This window comes from Pseudophryne corroboree, chromosome 6 (assembly GCF_028390025.1).
Source record: "Pseudophryne corroboree isolate aPseCor3 chromosome 6, aPseCor3.hap2, whole genome shotgun sequence".
NCBI lineage: Eukaryota > Metazoa > Chordata > Amphibia > Anura > Myobatrachidae > Pseudophryne > Pseudophryne corroboree.
In genome coordinates this window covers 97,798,408-97,815,865 of record NC_086449.1, presented here as the reverse complement: position 1 = coordinate 97,815,865, position 17,458 = coordinate 97,798,408, and the positions used below count along the sequence as shown (strand labels likewise).

At 49.3% G+C, this 17,458-nt stretch overlaps 1 protein-coding gene and 2 non-coding genes across 3 annotated transcripts in view; 1 reads left to right on the top strand and 2 right to left on the bottom strand.

The window, feature by feature from the left end:
• Positions 1–13,521, bottom strand: part of FBXL12 (F-box and leucine rich repeat protein 12) — a 37,323-nt gene extending 23,802 nt beyond the window's left edge. Inside the window, exon 1 of the mRNA XM_063931504.1 lies at positions 13,066–13,521. Within this exon, the coding sequence (XP_063787574.1) occupies positions 13,066–13,235 (170 nt within the window). The 5' untranslated portion in view covers positions 13,236–13,521. The remainder of the gene's footprint in view (positions 1–13,065) is intronic.
• A 236-nt stretch (positions 13,522–13,757) lies between these two features.
• Positions 13,758–13,830, top strand: TRNAV-AAC (transfer RNA valine (anticodon AAC)). The gene has a single exon. It is a non-coding gene; the product is annotated as a tRNA-Val (tRNA).
• A 228-nt stretch (positions 13,831–14,058) lies between these two features.
• On the bottom strand, positions 14,059–14,151 carry TRNAI-UAU (transfer RNA isoleucine (anticodon UAU)). Its single transcript is given in 2 exon segments — positions 14,059–14,094; positions 14,114–14,151. It is a non-coding gene; the product is annotated as a tRNA-Ile (tRNA).
• Between the last annotated feature and the right edge of the window lie 3,307 nt (positions 14,152–17,458).

Here is a 17,458-nt window from a genome sequence, read left to right as displayed (position 1 = left end):
GAATATTGACAGGGCCGAAATTTGAACCTTAATGGATCCCAATTTGAGACCCATAGATAATCCTGATTGCAGGAAATGTAGGAAACGACCCAGTTGGAATTCCTCCGTCGGAACCTTCCGATCCTCGCACCACGCTACATATTTTCGCCAAATGCGGTGATAATGTTTCACGGTGACTTCCTTCCGTGCCTTAATCAAGGTAGGAATGACTTCTTCTGGAATGCCTTTCCCTTTTAGGATCTGGCGTTCAACCGCCATGCCGTCAAACGCAGCCGCGGTAAGTCTTGAAAAAGACAGGGACCCTGCTGTAGCAGGTCCCTTCTCAGAGGTAGAGGCCACGGTTCGTCCGTGAGCATCTCTTGAAGTTCCGGATACCAAGTCCTTCTCGGCCAATCCGGAACCACTAGTATTGTTCTTACTCTTCTTTGCCGTATGATCTTCAATACCTTTGGTATGAGCGGCAGAGGAGGAAACACATACACTGACTGGTACACCCAAGGAGTTACCAGTGCGTCCACAGCTATTGCCTGTGGATCTCTTGACCTGGCGCAATATTTGTCCAGTTTCTTGTTGAGGCGAGACGCCATCATGTCTACAATTGGTCTTTCCCAACGGTCTATTAACATGTTGAAGACTTCTGGATGTAGACCCCACTCTCCCGGATGAAGATCGTGTCTGCTGAGGAAGTCTGCTTCCCAGTTGTCCACGCCCGGGATGAACACTGCTGACAGTGCTATCACGTGATTCTCCGCCCAGCGAAGAATCTTGGCAGCTTCTGCCATTGCACTCCTGCTTCTTGTGCCGCCCTGCCTGTTTACATGGGCGACCGCCGTGATGTTGTCCGACTGAATCAACACCGGCTTTCCTTGCAGGAGAAGTTCCGCCTGGCTTAGAGCATTGTAGATTGCTCTTAGTTCCAGAATGTTTATGTGAAGAGACTTTTCCAGACTCGTCCATACTCCCTGGAAGTTTCTTCCTTGTGTGACTGCTCCCCAGCCTCTCAGGCTGGCGTCCGTGGTCACCAGGATCCAATCCTGAATGCCGAATCTGCGGCCTTCTAATAGGTGAGCCTTCTGCAACCACCACAGAAGTGACACCCTTGTCTTTGGTGACAGGGTTATTCGCAGGTGCATCTGCAGATGCGACCCTGACCATTTGTCCAACAGATCCCTTTGGAATATTCTTGCATGGAATCTGCCGAATGGAATTGCTTCGTAAGAAGCCACCATTTTTCCCAGGACTCTTGTGCATTGATGTACTGACACTTTTCCTGGTTTTAGGAGGTTCCTGACCAGATCGGATAACTCCTTGGCTTTTTCCTCTGGAAGGAAAACCTTTTTCTGAACCGTGTCCAGAATCATTCCTAGGAACAGCAGACGAGTTGTCGGGATTAAATGGGATTTTGGAATATTCAGAATCCACCCGTGTTGTCTTAGCACCTCTTGAGATAGTGCTAAAGCTGTCTCCAGCTGTTCTCTGGACCTTGCCCTTATTAGGAGATCGTCCAAGTATGGGATAACTAATACGCCTTTTCTTCGAAGAAGAATCATCATCTCGGCCATTACCTTGGTAAAGACCCGAGGCGCCGTGGACAATCCGAACGGCAGCGTCTGAAACTGATAGTGACAGTTTTGAACAATGAACCTGAGGTACCCCTGGTGTGCGGGGTAAATCGGAACGTGTAGATACGCATCCTTGATGTCCAAGGATACCATAAAGTCCCCTTCTTCCAGGTTCGCTATCACTGCTCTGAGTGACTCCATCTTGAACTTGAACTTTTTTATGTAGAGGTTCAAGGACTTCAGATTTAGAATAGGCCTTACCGAGCCATCCGGCTTCGGTACCACAAATAGAGTGGAATAATACCCCTTTCCTTGTTGTAATAGGGGTACTTTGACTATCACCTGCTGAGCGTACAGCTTGTGAATGGCTTCCAACACCCTCTCCCTTTCGGAAGAGACGGTTGGTAAGGCAGACTTCAGGAAACGATGAGGAGGATCCGTCTCTAATTCCAACCTGTACCCCTGAGATATTATCTGCAGGATCCAGGGGTCTACCTGCGAGTGAGCCCACTGCGCGCTGTAATTTTTGAGACGGCCCCCCACTGTCCCCGAGTCCGCTTGAGAGGCCCCAGCGTCATGCTGAGGTTTTTGCAGGAGCCGGGGAGGGCTTCTGTTCCTGGGAAGGAGCTGCCTGTTGGTGTCTCTTCCCTCTTCCTCTGCCTCGTGGCAGGTACGACAAGCCCTTTGCTCTCTTATTTTTGTAGGAGCGAAAAGGCTGCGGTTGAAAAGTCGGTGCCTTTCTCTGTTGGGGAGTGACTTGAGGTAAAAAAGTGGATTTCCCGGCAGTAGCCGTGGCCACCAAGTCTGATAGACCAACTCCAAATAACTCCTCCCCTTTATACGGCAAAACCTCCATGTGACGTTTTGAATCCGCATCGCCTGTCCACTGTCGTGTCCATAAGGCTCTTCTGGCTGAAATGGACATAGCACTCACCCGAGATGCCAGTGTGCAAATATCCCTCTGTGCATCACGCATATAGATAAATGCATCCTTTATTTGTTCTAACGACAGTAAAACATTGTCCCTATCTAGGGTATCAATATTTTCAATCAGGGATTCTGACCAAACTACTCCAGCACTGCACATCCAGGCAGTTGCTATAGCTGGTCGTAGTATAACACCTGCATGTGTGTATATATTCTTTTGAATAACTTCCATCTTTCTATCTGATGGATCCTTAAGTGCGGCCGTCTCATGGGAGAGGGTAACGCCACTTGTTTGGATAAGCGTGTGAGCGCCTTGTCCACCTTAGGGGGTGTTTCCCAGCGCGCCCTAACCTCTGGCGGGAAAGGGTATAATGCCAATAACTTTTTTGAAATTATCAACTTTTTATCAGGAGCAACCCACGCTTCATCACACACGTCATTTAATTCTTCTGATTCAGGAAAAACTGTTTGTAGTTTTTTCACACCATACATAATACCCTGTTTTACGGTATCTGTAGTATCAGCTAAATGTAACGTCTCCTTCATTGCCAAAATCATATAACGTGTGGCCCTACTGGAAAATACGTTTGAATTTCTACCGTCGTCACTGGAATCAGTGCCCCTGTCTGGGTCTGTGTCGACCGACTGAGGCAAAGGGCGTTTTACAGCCCCTGACGGTGTTTGAGGCGCCTGGACAGGCATTAATTGATTGTCCGGCCGCCTCATGTCCTCAACTGACTGTTTAAGGGAAGATAAACCATCACGTAATTCCACAAATAAAGGCATCCATTCTGGTGTCGACCCCCTGGGGGGTGACATCTGCATATTTGGCAATTGCTCCGCCTCCACACCAATATCGTCCTCATACATGTCGACACCACGTACCGACACACACCGCAAACTCACAGGGAATGCTCTAATGAAGACAGGACCCACTAGCCCTTTTGGGGAGACAGAGGGAGAGTCTGCCAGCACACACCACAAAGCGCTATATATACAAGGGATATCCTTATATTAAGTGCTCCCTTATAGCTGCTTTAATATATATATATATAGCCATTAATGTGCCCCCCCCTCTCTGTTTTACCCTGTTTCTGTAGTGCAGTGCAGGGGAGAGACCTGGGAGCCGTTCTGACCAGCGGAGCTGTGACAGAAAATGGCGCCGTGTGCTGAGGAGATAGGCCCCGCCCCTTTTTCGGCGGGTTCTTCTCCCGCTATTTTTCCAGTCAGGCAGGGGTTAAATATCTCCATATAGCCCCTATGGGCTATATGTGAGGTATTTTTAGCCTTGTATAAGGTTTATATTTGCCTCTCAGAGCGCCCCCCCCCAGCGCTCTGCACCCTCAGTGACTGCCCAGTGAAGTGTGCTGAGAGGAAAATGGCGCACAGCTGCAGTGCTGTGCGCTACCTTATGAAGACTGAGGAGTCTTCAGCCGCCGGTTTCCGGACCTCTTCACGCTTCAGCATCTGCAAGGGGGTCGGCGGCGCGGCTCCGGGACCGGACTCCACGGCTGGGCCTGTGTTCGATCCCTCTGGAGCTAATGGTGTCCAGTAGCCAAGCAGCAAATCCACTCTGCATGCAGGTGAGTTTACTACTTTCCCCCTAAGTCCCACGTTGCAGTGATCCTGTTGCCAGCAGGACTCACTGTAAAGAAAAAAACCTAAACTAAACTTTCTCTAAGCAGCTCTTTAGGAGAGCCACCTAGATTGCACCCTTCTCGTTCGGGCACAAAATCTAACTGGAGTCTGGAGGAGGGTCATAGGGGGAGGAGCCAGTGCACACCACCTGACCTAGTAAAGCTTTACTTTTTTGTGCCCTGTCTCCTGCGGAGCCGCTATTCCCCATGGTCCTTTCAGGAACCCCAGCATCCACTTAGGACGATAGAGAAAAGAGGGCCCTGCTCTGATGAGCTAACAGTCTAGTGGGGATGGGCGACAGACAGATGACATGAGGTGCAAGCAAGCGGGAGGAAGCCTGATGGCTGTATGTAAGCAAAGCAGAAATGTTCAAGGCATGAGGCAGAGGGAAGGAGGAGCAGCCTCAGGACTAGGTTATGCATTGGAGGGGTACACTTTGATGAATAGGTGGGTTTTCAGTGCTCGTTTGAAGCTTTGCAAGGTCGGGGAGAGTCTAATGGAGCGGGGGAGCGCGTTCCACTGAATGGGTGAAGCGCGGGCAAAATCTTGAACTTGTGCATGGGAAGCAGTGACACGGGCAGAGGAGAGGAGACGGTCATCGGCTGACCGTAGTGGGCGGGAGGGAGTATGAAGGGAGAGGAGGTTGTAGATGTAGGGAGCAGTGGAATTAGAGATGGCCTTGTATGTGAGGGTGAGGAGTTTGAAGAGGATTCTGTAGGGGAATGGGAGCCAGTGTAGATTTTGTCGAAGGGGAGTGGCAGAAGTGGAGTGGCGGGAGAGGAAGATGAGCCTGGCTGCGGATTTGAGGACAGATTGGAGGGGAGTGAGATGGGAGCAAGTGAGGCCAGTGAGGAGCACATTGCAGTAGTCAAGTCGTGAGATGACCAGTGAGTGGATGATAAGTTTAGTTGCACTCTGGGAGAGAAATGGCCTGATACGAGCAATGTTGCGTAGCGGGAATGCACAGGATTGCACCAGAGCTTGGATGTAGGGTGCAAAGGAGAGGGAGGAGTCAAGAGTGACACAAAGGCAGTGAAGTTGGGGAACAGGGGAGATGATTGTGTTGTCAACAGTGATTGAGATATTTGTAGGGGGTGTTGCTCTGGCTGGGGGAAAGATGAGTTCAGTTTATAGAACCTGTGGCGGGCGCAGCAAGACCGCAAAGGGCTCTGTTGCAGCCCCCCACTGGCATTCTGCGGTCGAGATCCCGGGGACGGTATGCTGACCTCCGGGATCCCCACCACCGGTCTCACAGCCCCAACCCCCTAAAACAAACTACCAACTACACAACTTTGACCCCATATACTTTTAAACTCTCAACGCTGCTCCTAACAACAAACATCTCTTAATACATTTATATCTTTTCTTTGCCCTCCCACACCAATCACTACGACCACTATCAATGACCAAGATCCTTGCTTCAGACTTTAAAGACCAGTCCGACAAAATTAAAAATGAAACAGTAGCCTCTTCCCTGAGTAATTACCTGCTCAATTCCTTTCTTGCATTATCTGGTAACAAAGGAAGATGGAGTACCTTCCCTTATCTTTTACTCTCACCCTATTACTTGTCCACTCAACTCTGTCCCTTCACAAATCAGTCACCATTTCTTATGCTCAAACTAGACTTCACTAAAGGGGGGTACACACGGAGCGATCGCTGCTTAAAATCTAAGCAATCTAACTAGATTGCTTAGATTTTAAGCAGTGATCGCTCCGTGTGTAGCTCTCACAGCGATCGATTGTGCTAGATTGGCCTGCATGCAGGCCAATCTAGCGGGTCGCTCACTTCACCCGCTGGGTGAAAATGAGCGCCCCCCGCCCCCCCCAGCACACATTGCGCTGTGCTGAGCGGGGGGAGAGATGTGTGCTGAGCGGTTCGCTCAGCACACATCTCTCCCCACACCTGCCAGTGAGTACTGGCCTTAACAATGACCATTTCTACTGTACCTCTCATCAGTTACTTTCCATTATTAGTCAAGCATTCTGCGGTCACTCTTAATATAATTATTAATTGTGATACATTTGGGGGGAATTCAATTGAGAGCGAAAGGATTCGCGGCTGAATATGTGCAGTAGCAGTCACGCTTTATGGCAGCGGAATCTCACTCAAGTGTTCGCTACCCCATAGGATAGCAAGCACTTTTGAATGAATCTGGGTGCAAATCGGCCAGGCGAAGTGTGTAAGTTGGGCCGCCGCTGCCGGCACCTAAACATCACAGCAACATCCACCCAATGCCCACAACTGAACTATCTCCCCCCCCCCCACACACACACACACACACACACACACACACACACAAATTCTCTCTCAGCCCAGATTTATCAAGCCTTGGAGAACGATAAATTGCACAGTGATAAAGTACCAACCAATCAGCTCATAACTGTAATTTTTCAAACAGCCTGTAACATGACAGTTAAGAGCTGATTGGTTGGTACTTTATCACTGTGCAATTTATCACTCTCCAAGGCTTGATAAATCTGGGCCATAAAAGCCTCTGTCTGAGGATCCATGGCACAGCAATACACAAAACCAGTAATTATGTAGCCAGAAGGACTATGCAACCTATGGCTCCGCAGCAGCACTTGTGGAACATAAGCAACAATGCACAGCTGGGACGTGTAGTACCACCCTGAGTCGCCAGCGAAAGTGGCTCAGACACTGGGAGACGTGGGAGCAGGCTTATATGGGGCAAATGTACTAAGTGGTGTATTTATTAAGCCTTGGATGGAGATAAAGTGGACGGAGATAAATGACCAGCCAATCAGCTCCTAACTGCCACAGATCGTGTTTGAAAGATTGCAGTTAGGAGCTGGTTGGCTGGTACTTTATCTCCGTCCACTTTATCTCCATCCAAGGCTTAGTAAATAGAGCACTAAGGGGGACATTTACTAAGCAGTGATAAGAGTGGAGAAATCAGCCAGTGGAGAAGTGGCCCCATCAACCAATCAGCAGTTCTGTGTCATTTTATAGTATACAAAATAAGAATTTACTCACCGGTAATTCTATTTCTCGTAGTCCGTAGTGGATGCTGGGAACTCCGTAAGGACCATGGGGAATAGCAGGCTCCGAAGGAGACTGGGCACTCTAAGAAAGAATTAGGACTACCTGGTGTGCCCTGGCTCCTCCCTCTATGCCCCTCCTCAAGACCTCAGTTAGGGAAACTGTGCCCGGAAGAGCTGACACAATAAGGAAGGGATATGGAATCCCGGGTAAGCCACACCAATCACACCGTACAACTCGTGATACTATATCCAGTTAACAGTATGAACAACAACTGAGCCTCACGAACAGATGGCTCAGAACAATAACCCTTTAGTTAGGCAATAACTATATACAAGTACTGCAGACAATCCGCACTGGGGATGGGCGCCCAGCATCCACTACGGACTACGAGAAATAGAATTACCGGTGAGTAAATTCTTATTTTCTCTGACGTCCTAGTGGATGCTGGGAACTCCGTAAGGACCATGGGGATTATACCAAAGCTCCCAAACGGGCGGGAGAGTGCGGATGACTCTGCAGCACCGAATGAGCAAACTCAAGGTACTCCTCAGCCAGGGTATCAAACTTGTAGAATTTTGCAAATGTGTTTGAACCCGACCAAGTAGCAGCTCGGCAAAGTTGTAAAGCCGAGACCCCTCGGACAGCCGCCCAAGAAGAGCCCACTTTCCTCGTGGAATGGGCTTTTACAGATTTAGGATGCGGCAGTCCAGCCGCAGAATGTGCAAGTTGAATCGTGCTACAGATCCAGCGAGCAATAGTCTGCTTAGAAGCAGGAGCACCCAGCTTGTTGGGTGCATACAGGATAAATAGCGACTCAGTTTTCCTGACTCCAGCCGTCCTGGAAACATATATTTTCAGGGCCCTGACTACGTCCAGTAACTTGGAATCCTCCAAGTCCCGAGTAGCCGCAGGCACCACAATAGGTTGGTTCACATGAAAAGCTGAAACCACCTTAGGAAGGAATTGGGAACGAGTCCTCAATTCCGCCCTATCCATATGAAAAATCAGATAAGGGCTTTTACATGACAAAGCCGCCAATTCTGATACACGCCTGGCCGACGCCAACAGCATGACCACTTTCCACGTGAGGTATTTTAGCTCCACGGTTTTAAGTGGCTCAAACCAATGCGACTTTAGGAAATCCAACACCACGTTGAGATCCCACGGTGCCACTGGAGGCACAAAAGGGGGCTGAATATGCAGCACTCATTTAACAAAAGTCTGAACTTCAGGCAGTGAAGCCAGTTCTTTTTGGAAGAAAATCGACAGAGCCGAGATCTGGACCTTAATGGAACCCAATTTTAGGCCCATAGTCACTCCTGACTGTAGGAAGTGCAGAAATCGACCGAGCTGAAATTCCTCCGTTGGGGCCTTCCTGGCCTCACACCAAGCAACATATTTTCGCCATATGCGGTGATAATGTCTTACGGTCACATCTTTCCTAGCTTTAATCAGCGTAGGAATGACTTCCTCCGGAATGCCCTTTTCTTTTAGGATCCGGTGTTCAACCGCCATGCCGTCAAATGCAGCCGCGGTAAGTCTTCGAACAGACAGGGCCCCTGCTGCAGCAGGTCCTGTCTGAGCGGCAGAGGCCATGGGTCCTCTGAGATCATTTCTTGAAGTTCTGGGTACCAAGCTCTTCTTGGCCAATCCGGAACCACAAGTATAGTTCTTACTCCTCTCCTTCTTATTATTCTCAGTACCTTGGGTATGAGAGGCAGAGCAGGGAACACATAAACCGACTGGTACACCCACGGTGTCACTAGAGCAACCACAGCTATCGCCTGAGGGTCCCTTGACCTGGCGCAATATCTTTTTTTCTGAGGAAGTCTGCTTCCCAGTTGTCCACTCCCGGAATGAACACTGCTGACACATGATTTTCCGCCCATCGGAGAATCCTTGTGGCTTCTGCCATCGCCATCCTGCTTCTTGTACCGCCCTGACGGTTTACATGGGCGACCGCCGTGATGTTGTCGGACTGGATCAGCACCGGCTGGTGTTGAAGCAGGGGTCTTGCCAGACTTAGGGGCATTGTAAATGGCCCTTAGTTCCAGAATATTTATGTGTAGGGAAGTCTCCTGATTCGTCTCCAGGCTTGACCATAAGCTCTGGAAATTCCTTCCCTGTGTGACTGCCCCCCAACCTCGAAGGCTGGCATCCGTGGTCACCAGGACCCAGTCCTGTATGCCGAATCTGCGGCCCTCTAGAAGATGAGCACTCTGCAGCCACCACAACAGCGACACCCTGGTCCTTGGAGACAGGGTTATAAGCCGATGCATCTGAAGATGCGATCCGGACCACTTGTCCAACAGATCCCACTGAAAGGATCCTTGCATGGAACCTTCCGAATGGAATTGCTTTGTAAGAAGCTACCATCTTTCCCAGGACTCGCGTGCAGTGGTGCACCGACACCTGTTTTGGTTTAAGGAGGTCTCTGACTAGAGATGACAACTCCTTGGCCTTCTCCTCCGGGAGAAACACCTTTTTCTGTTCTGTGTCCAGAACCATCCCCAGGAACAGTAGACGCGTTGTAGGAACCAGCTGCGACTTTGGAATATTCAGGATCCAGCCGTGCTGTTGTAGCACTTCCCGAGCTAGTGCTACTCCGATCAACAACTGTTCCCTGAACCTCGCCTTTATAAGGAGATCGTCCAAGTACGGGATAATTATAACTCCCTTTTTTCGAAGGAGTATCATCATTTCGGCCATTACCTTGGTAAATACCCTCAGTGCCGTGGACAGACCAAACGGCAACGTCTGGAATTGGTAATGACAGTCCTGTACCACAAATCTGAGGTACTCCTGGTGAGGAGGGTAAATGGGGACATGCAGGTAAACATCCTTGATGTCCAGTGACACCATGTAATCCCCTTCGTCCATGCTTGCAATAACCGCCCTGAGCGATTCCATTTTGAACTTGAACCTTCTTATATAAGTGTTCAAGGATTTCAAATTTAAAATGGGTCTCACCGAACCGTCCGGTTTCGGTACCACAAACATTGTGGAATAGTAACCTTGTCCCTGTTGAAGGAGGGGTACTTTGGTTATCACCTGCTGGGAGTACAGCTTGTGAATCGCCTCCAGCACCGCCTCCCTGTCTGGGGGAGTAGTTGGCAAGGCTGATTTGAGGAAACCGCGAGGGGGAGACATCTCGAATTCCAGCTTGTACCCCTGAGATACCACTTGTAGAATCCAGGGATCCACCCGTGAGCGAACACACTGGTCGCTGAAGTTCCGGAGACGGGCCCCCACCGCACCTGGCTCCACCTGTGGAGCCCCAGCGTCATGCGGTGGACTTAGAGGAAGCGGGAGAGGACTTTTGTTCCTGGGAACTTGCTGTTTGGTGCAGCTTTTTCCCCCTACCTCTGCCTCTGGGCAGAAAGGACGCGCCTTTAACCCGCTTACCTTTCTGGGGCCGAAAGGACTGTACCTGATAATACGGTGCTTTCTTTGGCTGTGAGGGAACATGGGGTAAAAATGTCGACTTCCCAGCCGTCGCTGTGGAAACGAGGTCCGAGAGACCATCCCCAAACAATTCCTCACCCTTGTAAGGCAAAACCTCCATGTGCCTTTTAGAATCCGCATCACCTGTCCACTGCCGAGTCCATAATACTCTCCTGGCAGAAATGGACATTGCATTCATTCTAGATGCCAGTTGGCAAATATCCCTCTGTGCATCTCTCATGTATAAGACTACGTCTTTAATATGCTCTACGGTTAGCAATATAGTGTCCCTGTCAAGGGTATCAATGTTATCAGACAGGGAATCTGACCACGCAGCTGCAGCACTGCACATCCATGCTGAAGCAATAGCCGGTCTCAGTATAATACCTGAGTGTGTATATACAGACTTCAGGATAGCCTCCTGCTTTCTATCCGCAGGCTCCTTTAGGGCGGCCATATCCGGAGACGGTAGTGCCACCTTCTTTGACAAGCGTGTGAGCGCTTTATCCACCCTAGGGGATGTCTCCCAACGTATCACTATCCTCTGGCGGGAAAGGGTACGCCCTTAGTAACTTTTTGGAAATTACCAGTTTCTTATCGGGGGAAACCCACGCTTCATCACACACTTAATTTAACTCTTCAGAAGGGGGAAAAACCACAGGTTGCTTTTTCTCCCCAAACATAATACCCTTTTTTGTGGTACCAGGGTTAATGTCAGAATTGTGCAACACATTTTTCATTGCCGTAATCATGTAACGGATGACCCTATTGGAATGTACACTAGTCTCATCGTCGTCGACACTGGAGTCAGTATCCGTGTCGACATCTGTGTCTGCCATCTGAGGTAGCGGGCGTTTTTGAGCCCCTGATGGCTTTTTAGACGCCTGGGCAGGCACGGACTGAGAAGCCGGCTGTCCCACATCTGCTATGTCATCAAACCTCTTATGTAAGGAGTTGACACTGTCACGTAATTCCTTCCACATATCCATCCACTCAGGTGTCGACCCCACAGGGGGTGACATCACATTTATCGGCACCTGCTCCGCCTCCACATAAGCCTCCTCGTCAAACATGTCGACACAGCCGTACCGACACTCCGCACACACAGGGAATGCTCTGACTGAGGACAGGACCCCACAAAGTCCTTTGGGGAGACAGAGAGAGTGTATGCCAGCACACACCACAGCGCTATAAATCACAGGGATGTACACTATAATGAGTGATTTTACCCTATAGCATATATATATATATATATATATATATATATATATATATATATATATATATATATATATATATATATATATATATATATATATATATAGTATTTGCGCCTAAATTTAGTGCCCCCCCTCTCTTTTTTACCCTATTGAGCCTGGAAACTGCAGGGGAGAGCCTGGGGAGCGTCCTTCCAGCGGAGCTGAGAGAGGAAATGGCGCCAGTGTGCTGAGGGAGATAGCCCCGCCCCCTTCACGGCGGACTTCTCCCGCTTTTTTTATGGATATATGGCAGGGGATTTTACACATATATAGTCTTAATGACTATATTATGTGTATTTTTGCCAATGTAAGGTATTCTTATTGCAGCCCAGGGCGCCGCGCCCCCCCCCCCCCCCCCAAGCGCCCTGCACCCATCAGTGACCGGAGTGTGAGGTGTGCATGGGGAGCAATGGCGCACAGCTGCAGTGCTGTGCGCTACCTTAATGAAGACCGGAGTCTTCAGCCGCCGATTTCCTGGACGTTCTTCTTGCTTCTGGCTCTGCAAGGGGGACGGCGGCGCGGCTCCGGGACCGGACGACCGAGGCTGGGCCTGTGTTCGATCCCTCTGGAGCTAATGGTGTCCAGTAGCCTAGAAGCCCAAGCTAGCTGCAAGCAGGTAGGTCCGCTTCTCTCCCCTAAGTCCCTCATAGCAGTGAGTCTGTTGCCAGCAGATCTCACTGAAAATAAAAAAACCTAAATATACTTTCTTTTCTAGAAGCTCAGGAGAGCCCCTAGTGTGCATCCAGCTCGAGCCGAGCACAGATTCTAACTGAGGTCTGGAGGAGGGGCATAGAGGGAGGAGCCAGTGCACACCAGGTAGTCCTAATTCTTTCTTAGAGTGCCCAGTCTCCTTCGGAGCCCGCTATTCCCCATGGTCCTTACGGAGTTCCCAGCATCCACTAGGACGTCAGAGAAATTATAGATGTTACTTCAGTGCTGATTGGTTGCCATGGGCAACTTCTCCACTGGCTCACTACTCTGCTTAGTAAATGCCCCCCTTAGTCTTTAAGGAGTCTGTGTACTGAGTCTTGGAGAGAGATAAAGTACCAGCCAATCAGCTCCTAGCTGGCACGTCACAGCGTTTGACAAATGACAGGCGCTGATTGGCTGGTACATTATCTCTCTCCAAGGCTTAGTACATCTCCCGGCCCCCTTAGTGTGGGGCAGAAGAACAAAGGAACACTGTCGCCAGGGCAGAGGAGCACGCCGCCCCCATCATGCCCGCTCACCTGCAGCTCCGGATCAGGTCCCGCACAGATAGGAAGCTCAGGACCTCCAATAGAACACTATCCGGCAGCCACGACAGGGTCGGTGTCACAGAGATGACGCTGCCCAGGCCCGGGATCCCCGAGCTCTCCCCTCCGCACATCGCCGCCGACGTCGTCTTCATGATTTCCATGGACACGGCGGGCGCAATTTTGCGTCAAACAAGGCGGCTGTCATCGGCGACACCATAGAGACGGACCCGCCGCTGAGCAGAGCGCCTGCATCGCTCTCAAGCCAGGTCTCCATGCACTACACGCAGCACCATAGAGACGAACAGTCACTGAGCGCAGAGCGCCTACAGGTCTCGGGCCAAATATCCAGGCTGTGTGCGGCGCTTCACTCTCACAGCACCATAGAGCAAGTCGTACAGGACGGAAGAGCGTCCGAAGCGGCTGCCATAGAGAACGCACTGCTGAAATGCAGAGCGTCAGTACGTAGTTATGTTGGCGACAGCGCCCCCGGTTCCAAGAAATGATACAAAATAATTGTAATCAGAATAAGAGAAGATTGTTCTTGGTGTTATACCAACCACAGTCAGGCTGCACATCTCTGCCTCCAGGGATATAATGCTGACAGGATCACCAGTGACGCTAGCAGGGGAACAGCAGCAGCTTTAACCTTTGCTAGTCTATGTGCGGAAATGTGTCTCGTGCAGGTTTCTGTAGTGTAGTGGTTATCACGTTCTCCTAACACGCGAAAGGTCCCCGGTTCGAAACCGGGCAGAAACAAATTTTTTTTTTTTTCAACTATGTATTTTTTTAAACATATATTTTTTATTTATTGTAGGATTTTTTGTCTTCGTGTGTTAGATTAATTTTGCATTGACCTTTAATAAAGAAAAAAAATGGACTAGAGTCATTGAAGTGTTTTTATAACAAATGAATGTCAGGTCTATAATACAGAGTTGACGTGGTATAAAATAAATAAAAAAAGCAAGTATTCGGAGGTAAAATATGTGCTCCAGGTGAGGCTCGAACTCACAACCTCGGCATTGCTCACAGGTCACTGTCATATAAGTACCGCGCGCTAACCGATTGCGCCACTGGAGCAGCTGAGTAGAGACTCTGCTGGGATGGGTGACATGGGGTAGTCACATGGAGGGGTGTGTGTGATTGGAGCTGTCAAAGCAGGAGCTTAGGACTGTTGCCACAGATCATTGCAGGACGTCAGACTCTGCTCTCAGGCTGGTTTGAAGATGCTTTTATACATCAGCAGGGTGCAAGGGGGGAGATAGAGACAGAGCAAGATGGGGGAGATAGAGAGAGAGCAAATAAGGGAAAGAGACAGAATGGAAAGAGAGACAGAAACTGATGGGGAGACAGAGAAGCAAGGGTAACCTATATGGAGATAACACAGGGTCACAGTGTGAATGTGATAAGTCTGATGAAGCATGCCTCCTGTATATGTCTGTTGTGTACAGATGTTAGTAGAGTATGCTACCAGTTACATTTGCCTTAATGTCTATATACTGTAGGCTATTTATTTGGCTCTCCATAGCCCGCATGATATATAAATATTTACAGTTCCGTATTCAGCACACTAACAAATCTGAGCCATTTGCTGCTGTGGTGCCCACAGTATAACTTCTGTATTGTGTTGCTATGGACACCTGGAGATATCATTGTGATGTCATTGTGGATCATACTAGTCTACTGGTAATGTCCGGGAAACCTCAGAATTCCCTCAAAAAATTATACCACTTTTTTGTTGTTCTGTTCCTCCACCCCTTCATTTAAAGACACAAGTGCAACTATTTCATATCCAGGGCCGGTTCTAGCCCTTGTGGCGCCCCCGGGTGAAAATAGGGGTGTGGCTTCATAAAGGGGTGTGGTCAATGTGCCCCCAGTAGTATTGCACCCGTTTGTGTCCCCAGTAGTAATGCCTCTATTTGTGGCCTTAGTAGTATTGCCAGGCTCGGCGACAGGGGGGGACAAAGGGGACACCTGTGACGGGCCCCGAAGCTCAGGGGGACCCCAAAGATCATGACCACAAAAAACGGAGCAGTAGTACCTAATTATGTTTTTAAAATCATGTACTCCTGCCACCTGCAAATTAAGAACAAAAAATATTTATAATTACAAGCGCGCAACCCCCCCATTACCCAGTCACTTGGTACAGTCCTTTGCGTTGCCGTCGTGACGCTGGACTGGAGCCGCCGCCACGGACGCCATTTTCCTGGTCCCCGGACTTTGTAGCTTCACAGGTATGCCACTGCCCTCGGTATAGGGAAGCCGCTGCCGGAGGTGCGGGGTACCTGGTGCCGGAGGTGCGGGGAAGCCGCCGGCATCACCTTATGCCCTGTTCTTCCCTAATAATATCCCTTATAAAAGCCTCATTCCCCCCTCTCCCCCCGGTGCCTGTCACACAGGATTGTATATAGGTATAATACAGTATATAGTATGTATGTGTAATGTATATATATATATATATATATATATATATATATTAGAGATGAGCGCCTGAAATTTTTCGGGTTTTGTGTTTTGGTTTTGGGTTCGGTTCCGCGGCCGTGTTTTGGGTTCGAACGCGTTTTGGCAAAACCTCACCGAATTATTTTTGTCGGATTCGGGTGTGTTTTGGATTCGGGTGTTTTTTTCCAAAAACACTAAAAAACAGCTTAAATCATAGAATTTGGGGGTCATTTTGATCCCAAAGTATTATTAACCTCAAAAACCATAATTTACACTCATTTTCAGTCTATTCTGAATACCTCACACCTCACAATATTATTTTTAGTCCTAAAATTTGCACCGAGGTCGCTGTGTGAGTAAGATAAGCGACCCTAGTGGCCGACACAAACACCGGGCCCATCTAGGAGTGGCACTGCAGTGTCACGCAGGATGTCCCTTCCAAAAAACCCTCCCCAAACAGCACATGACGCAAAGAAAAAAAGAGGCGCAATGAGGTAGCTGTGTGAGTAAGATTAGCGACCCTAGTGGCCGACACAAACACCGGGCCCATCTAGGAGTGGCACTGCAGTGTCACGCAGGATGTCCCTTCCAAAAAACCCTCCCCAAACAGCACATGACGCAAAGAAAAAAAGAGGCGCAATGAGGTAGCTGTGTGAGTAAGATAAGCGACCCTAGTGGCCGACACAAACACCGGGCCCATCTAGGATTGGCACTGCAGTGTCACGCAGGATGTCCCTTCCAAAAAACCCTCCCCAAACAGCACATGACGCAAAGAAAAAAAGAGGCGCAATGAGGTAGCTGTGTGAGTAAGATTAGCGACCCTAGTGGCCGACACAAACACCGGGCCCATCTAGGAGTGGCACTGCAGTGTCACGCAGGATGGCCCTTCCAAAAAACCCTCCCCAAACAGCACATGACGCAAAGAAAAAAAGAGGCGCAATGAGGTAGCTGACTGTGTGAGTAAGATTAGCGACCCTAGTGGCCGACACAAACACCGGGCACATCTAGGAGTGGCACTGCAGTGTCACGCAGGATGTCCCTTCCAAAAAACCCTCCCCAAACAGCACATGACGCAAAGAAAAAAAGAGGCGCAATGAGGTAGCTGTGTGAGTAAGATTAGCGACCCTAGTGGCCGACACAAACACCGGGCACATCTAGGAGTGGCACTGCAGTGTCACGCAGGATGTCCCTTCCAAAAAACCCTCCCCAAACAGCACATGACGCAAAGAAAAAAAGAGGCGCAATGAGGTAGCTGTGTGAGTAAGATTAGCGACCCTAGTGGCCGACACAAACACCGGGCCCATCTAGGAGTGGCACTGCAGTGTCACGCAGGATGTCCCTTCCAAAAAACCCTCCCCAAACAGCACATGACGCAAAGAAAAAAAGAGGCTTTTTACTGATATTTGGTGTTTTGGATTTGACATGCTCTGTACTATGACATTGGGCATCGGCCTTGGCAGACGACGTTGCTGGCATTTCATCGTCTCGGCCATGACTAGTGGCAGCAGCTTCAGCACGAGGTGGAAGTGGATCTTGATCTTTCCCTAATTTTGGAACCTCAACTTTTTTGTTCTCCATATTTTATAGGCAGAACTAAAAGGCACCTCAGGTAAACAATGGAGATGGATGGATTGGATACTAGTATACAATTATGGACGGACTGCCACGGTTAGGTGGTATAAAAAAACCACGGTTAGGTGGTATATAATACAATTATGGTTGGACGGACTGCCTGCCGAGTGCCGACACAGAGGTAGCCACAGCCGTGAACTACCGCACTGTACACTGGTTGATAAAGAGATAGTAGTATACTCGTAACAACTAGTATGACGACGGTATAAAGAATGAAAAAAAAACCACGGTTAGGTGGTATATATTATAATACAATTATGGATGGACGGACTGCCTGCCGAGTGCCGACACAGAGGTAGCCACAGCCGTGAAC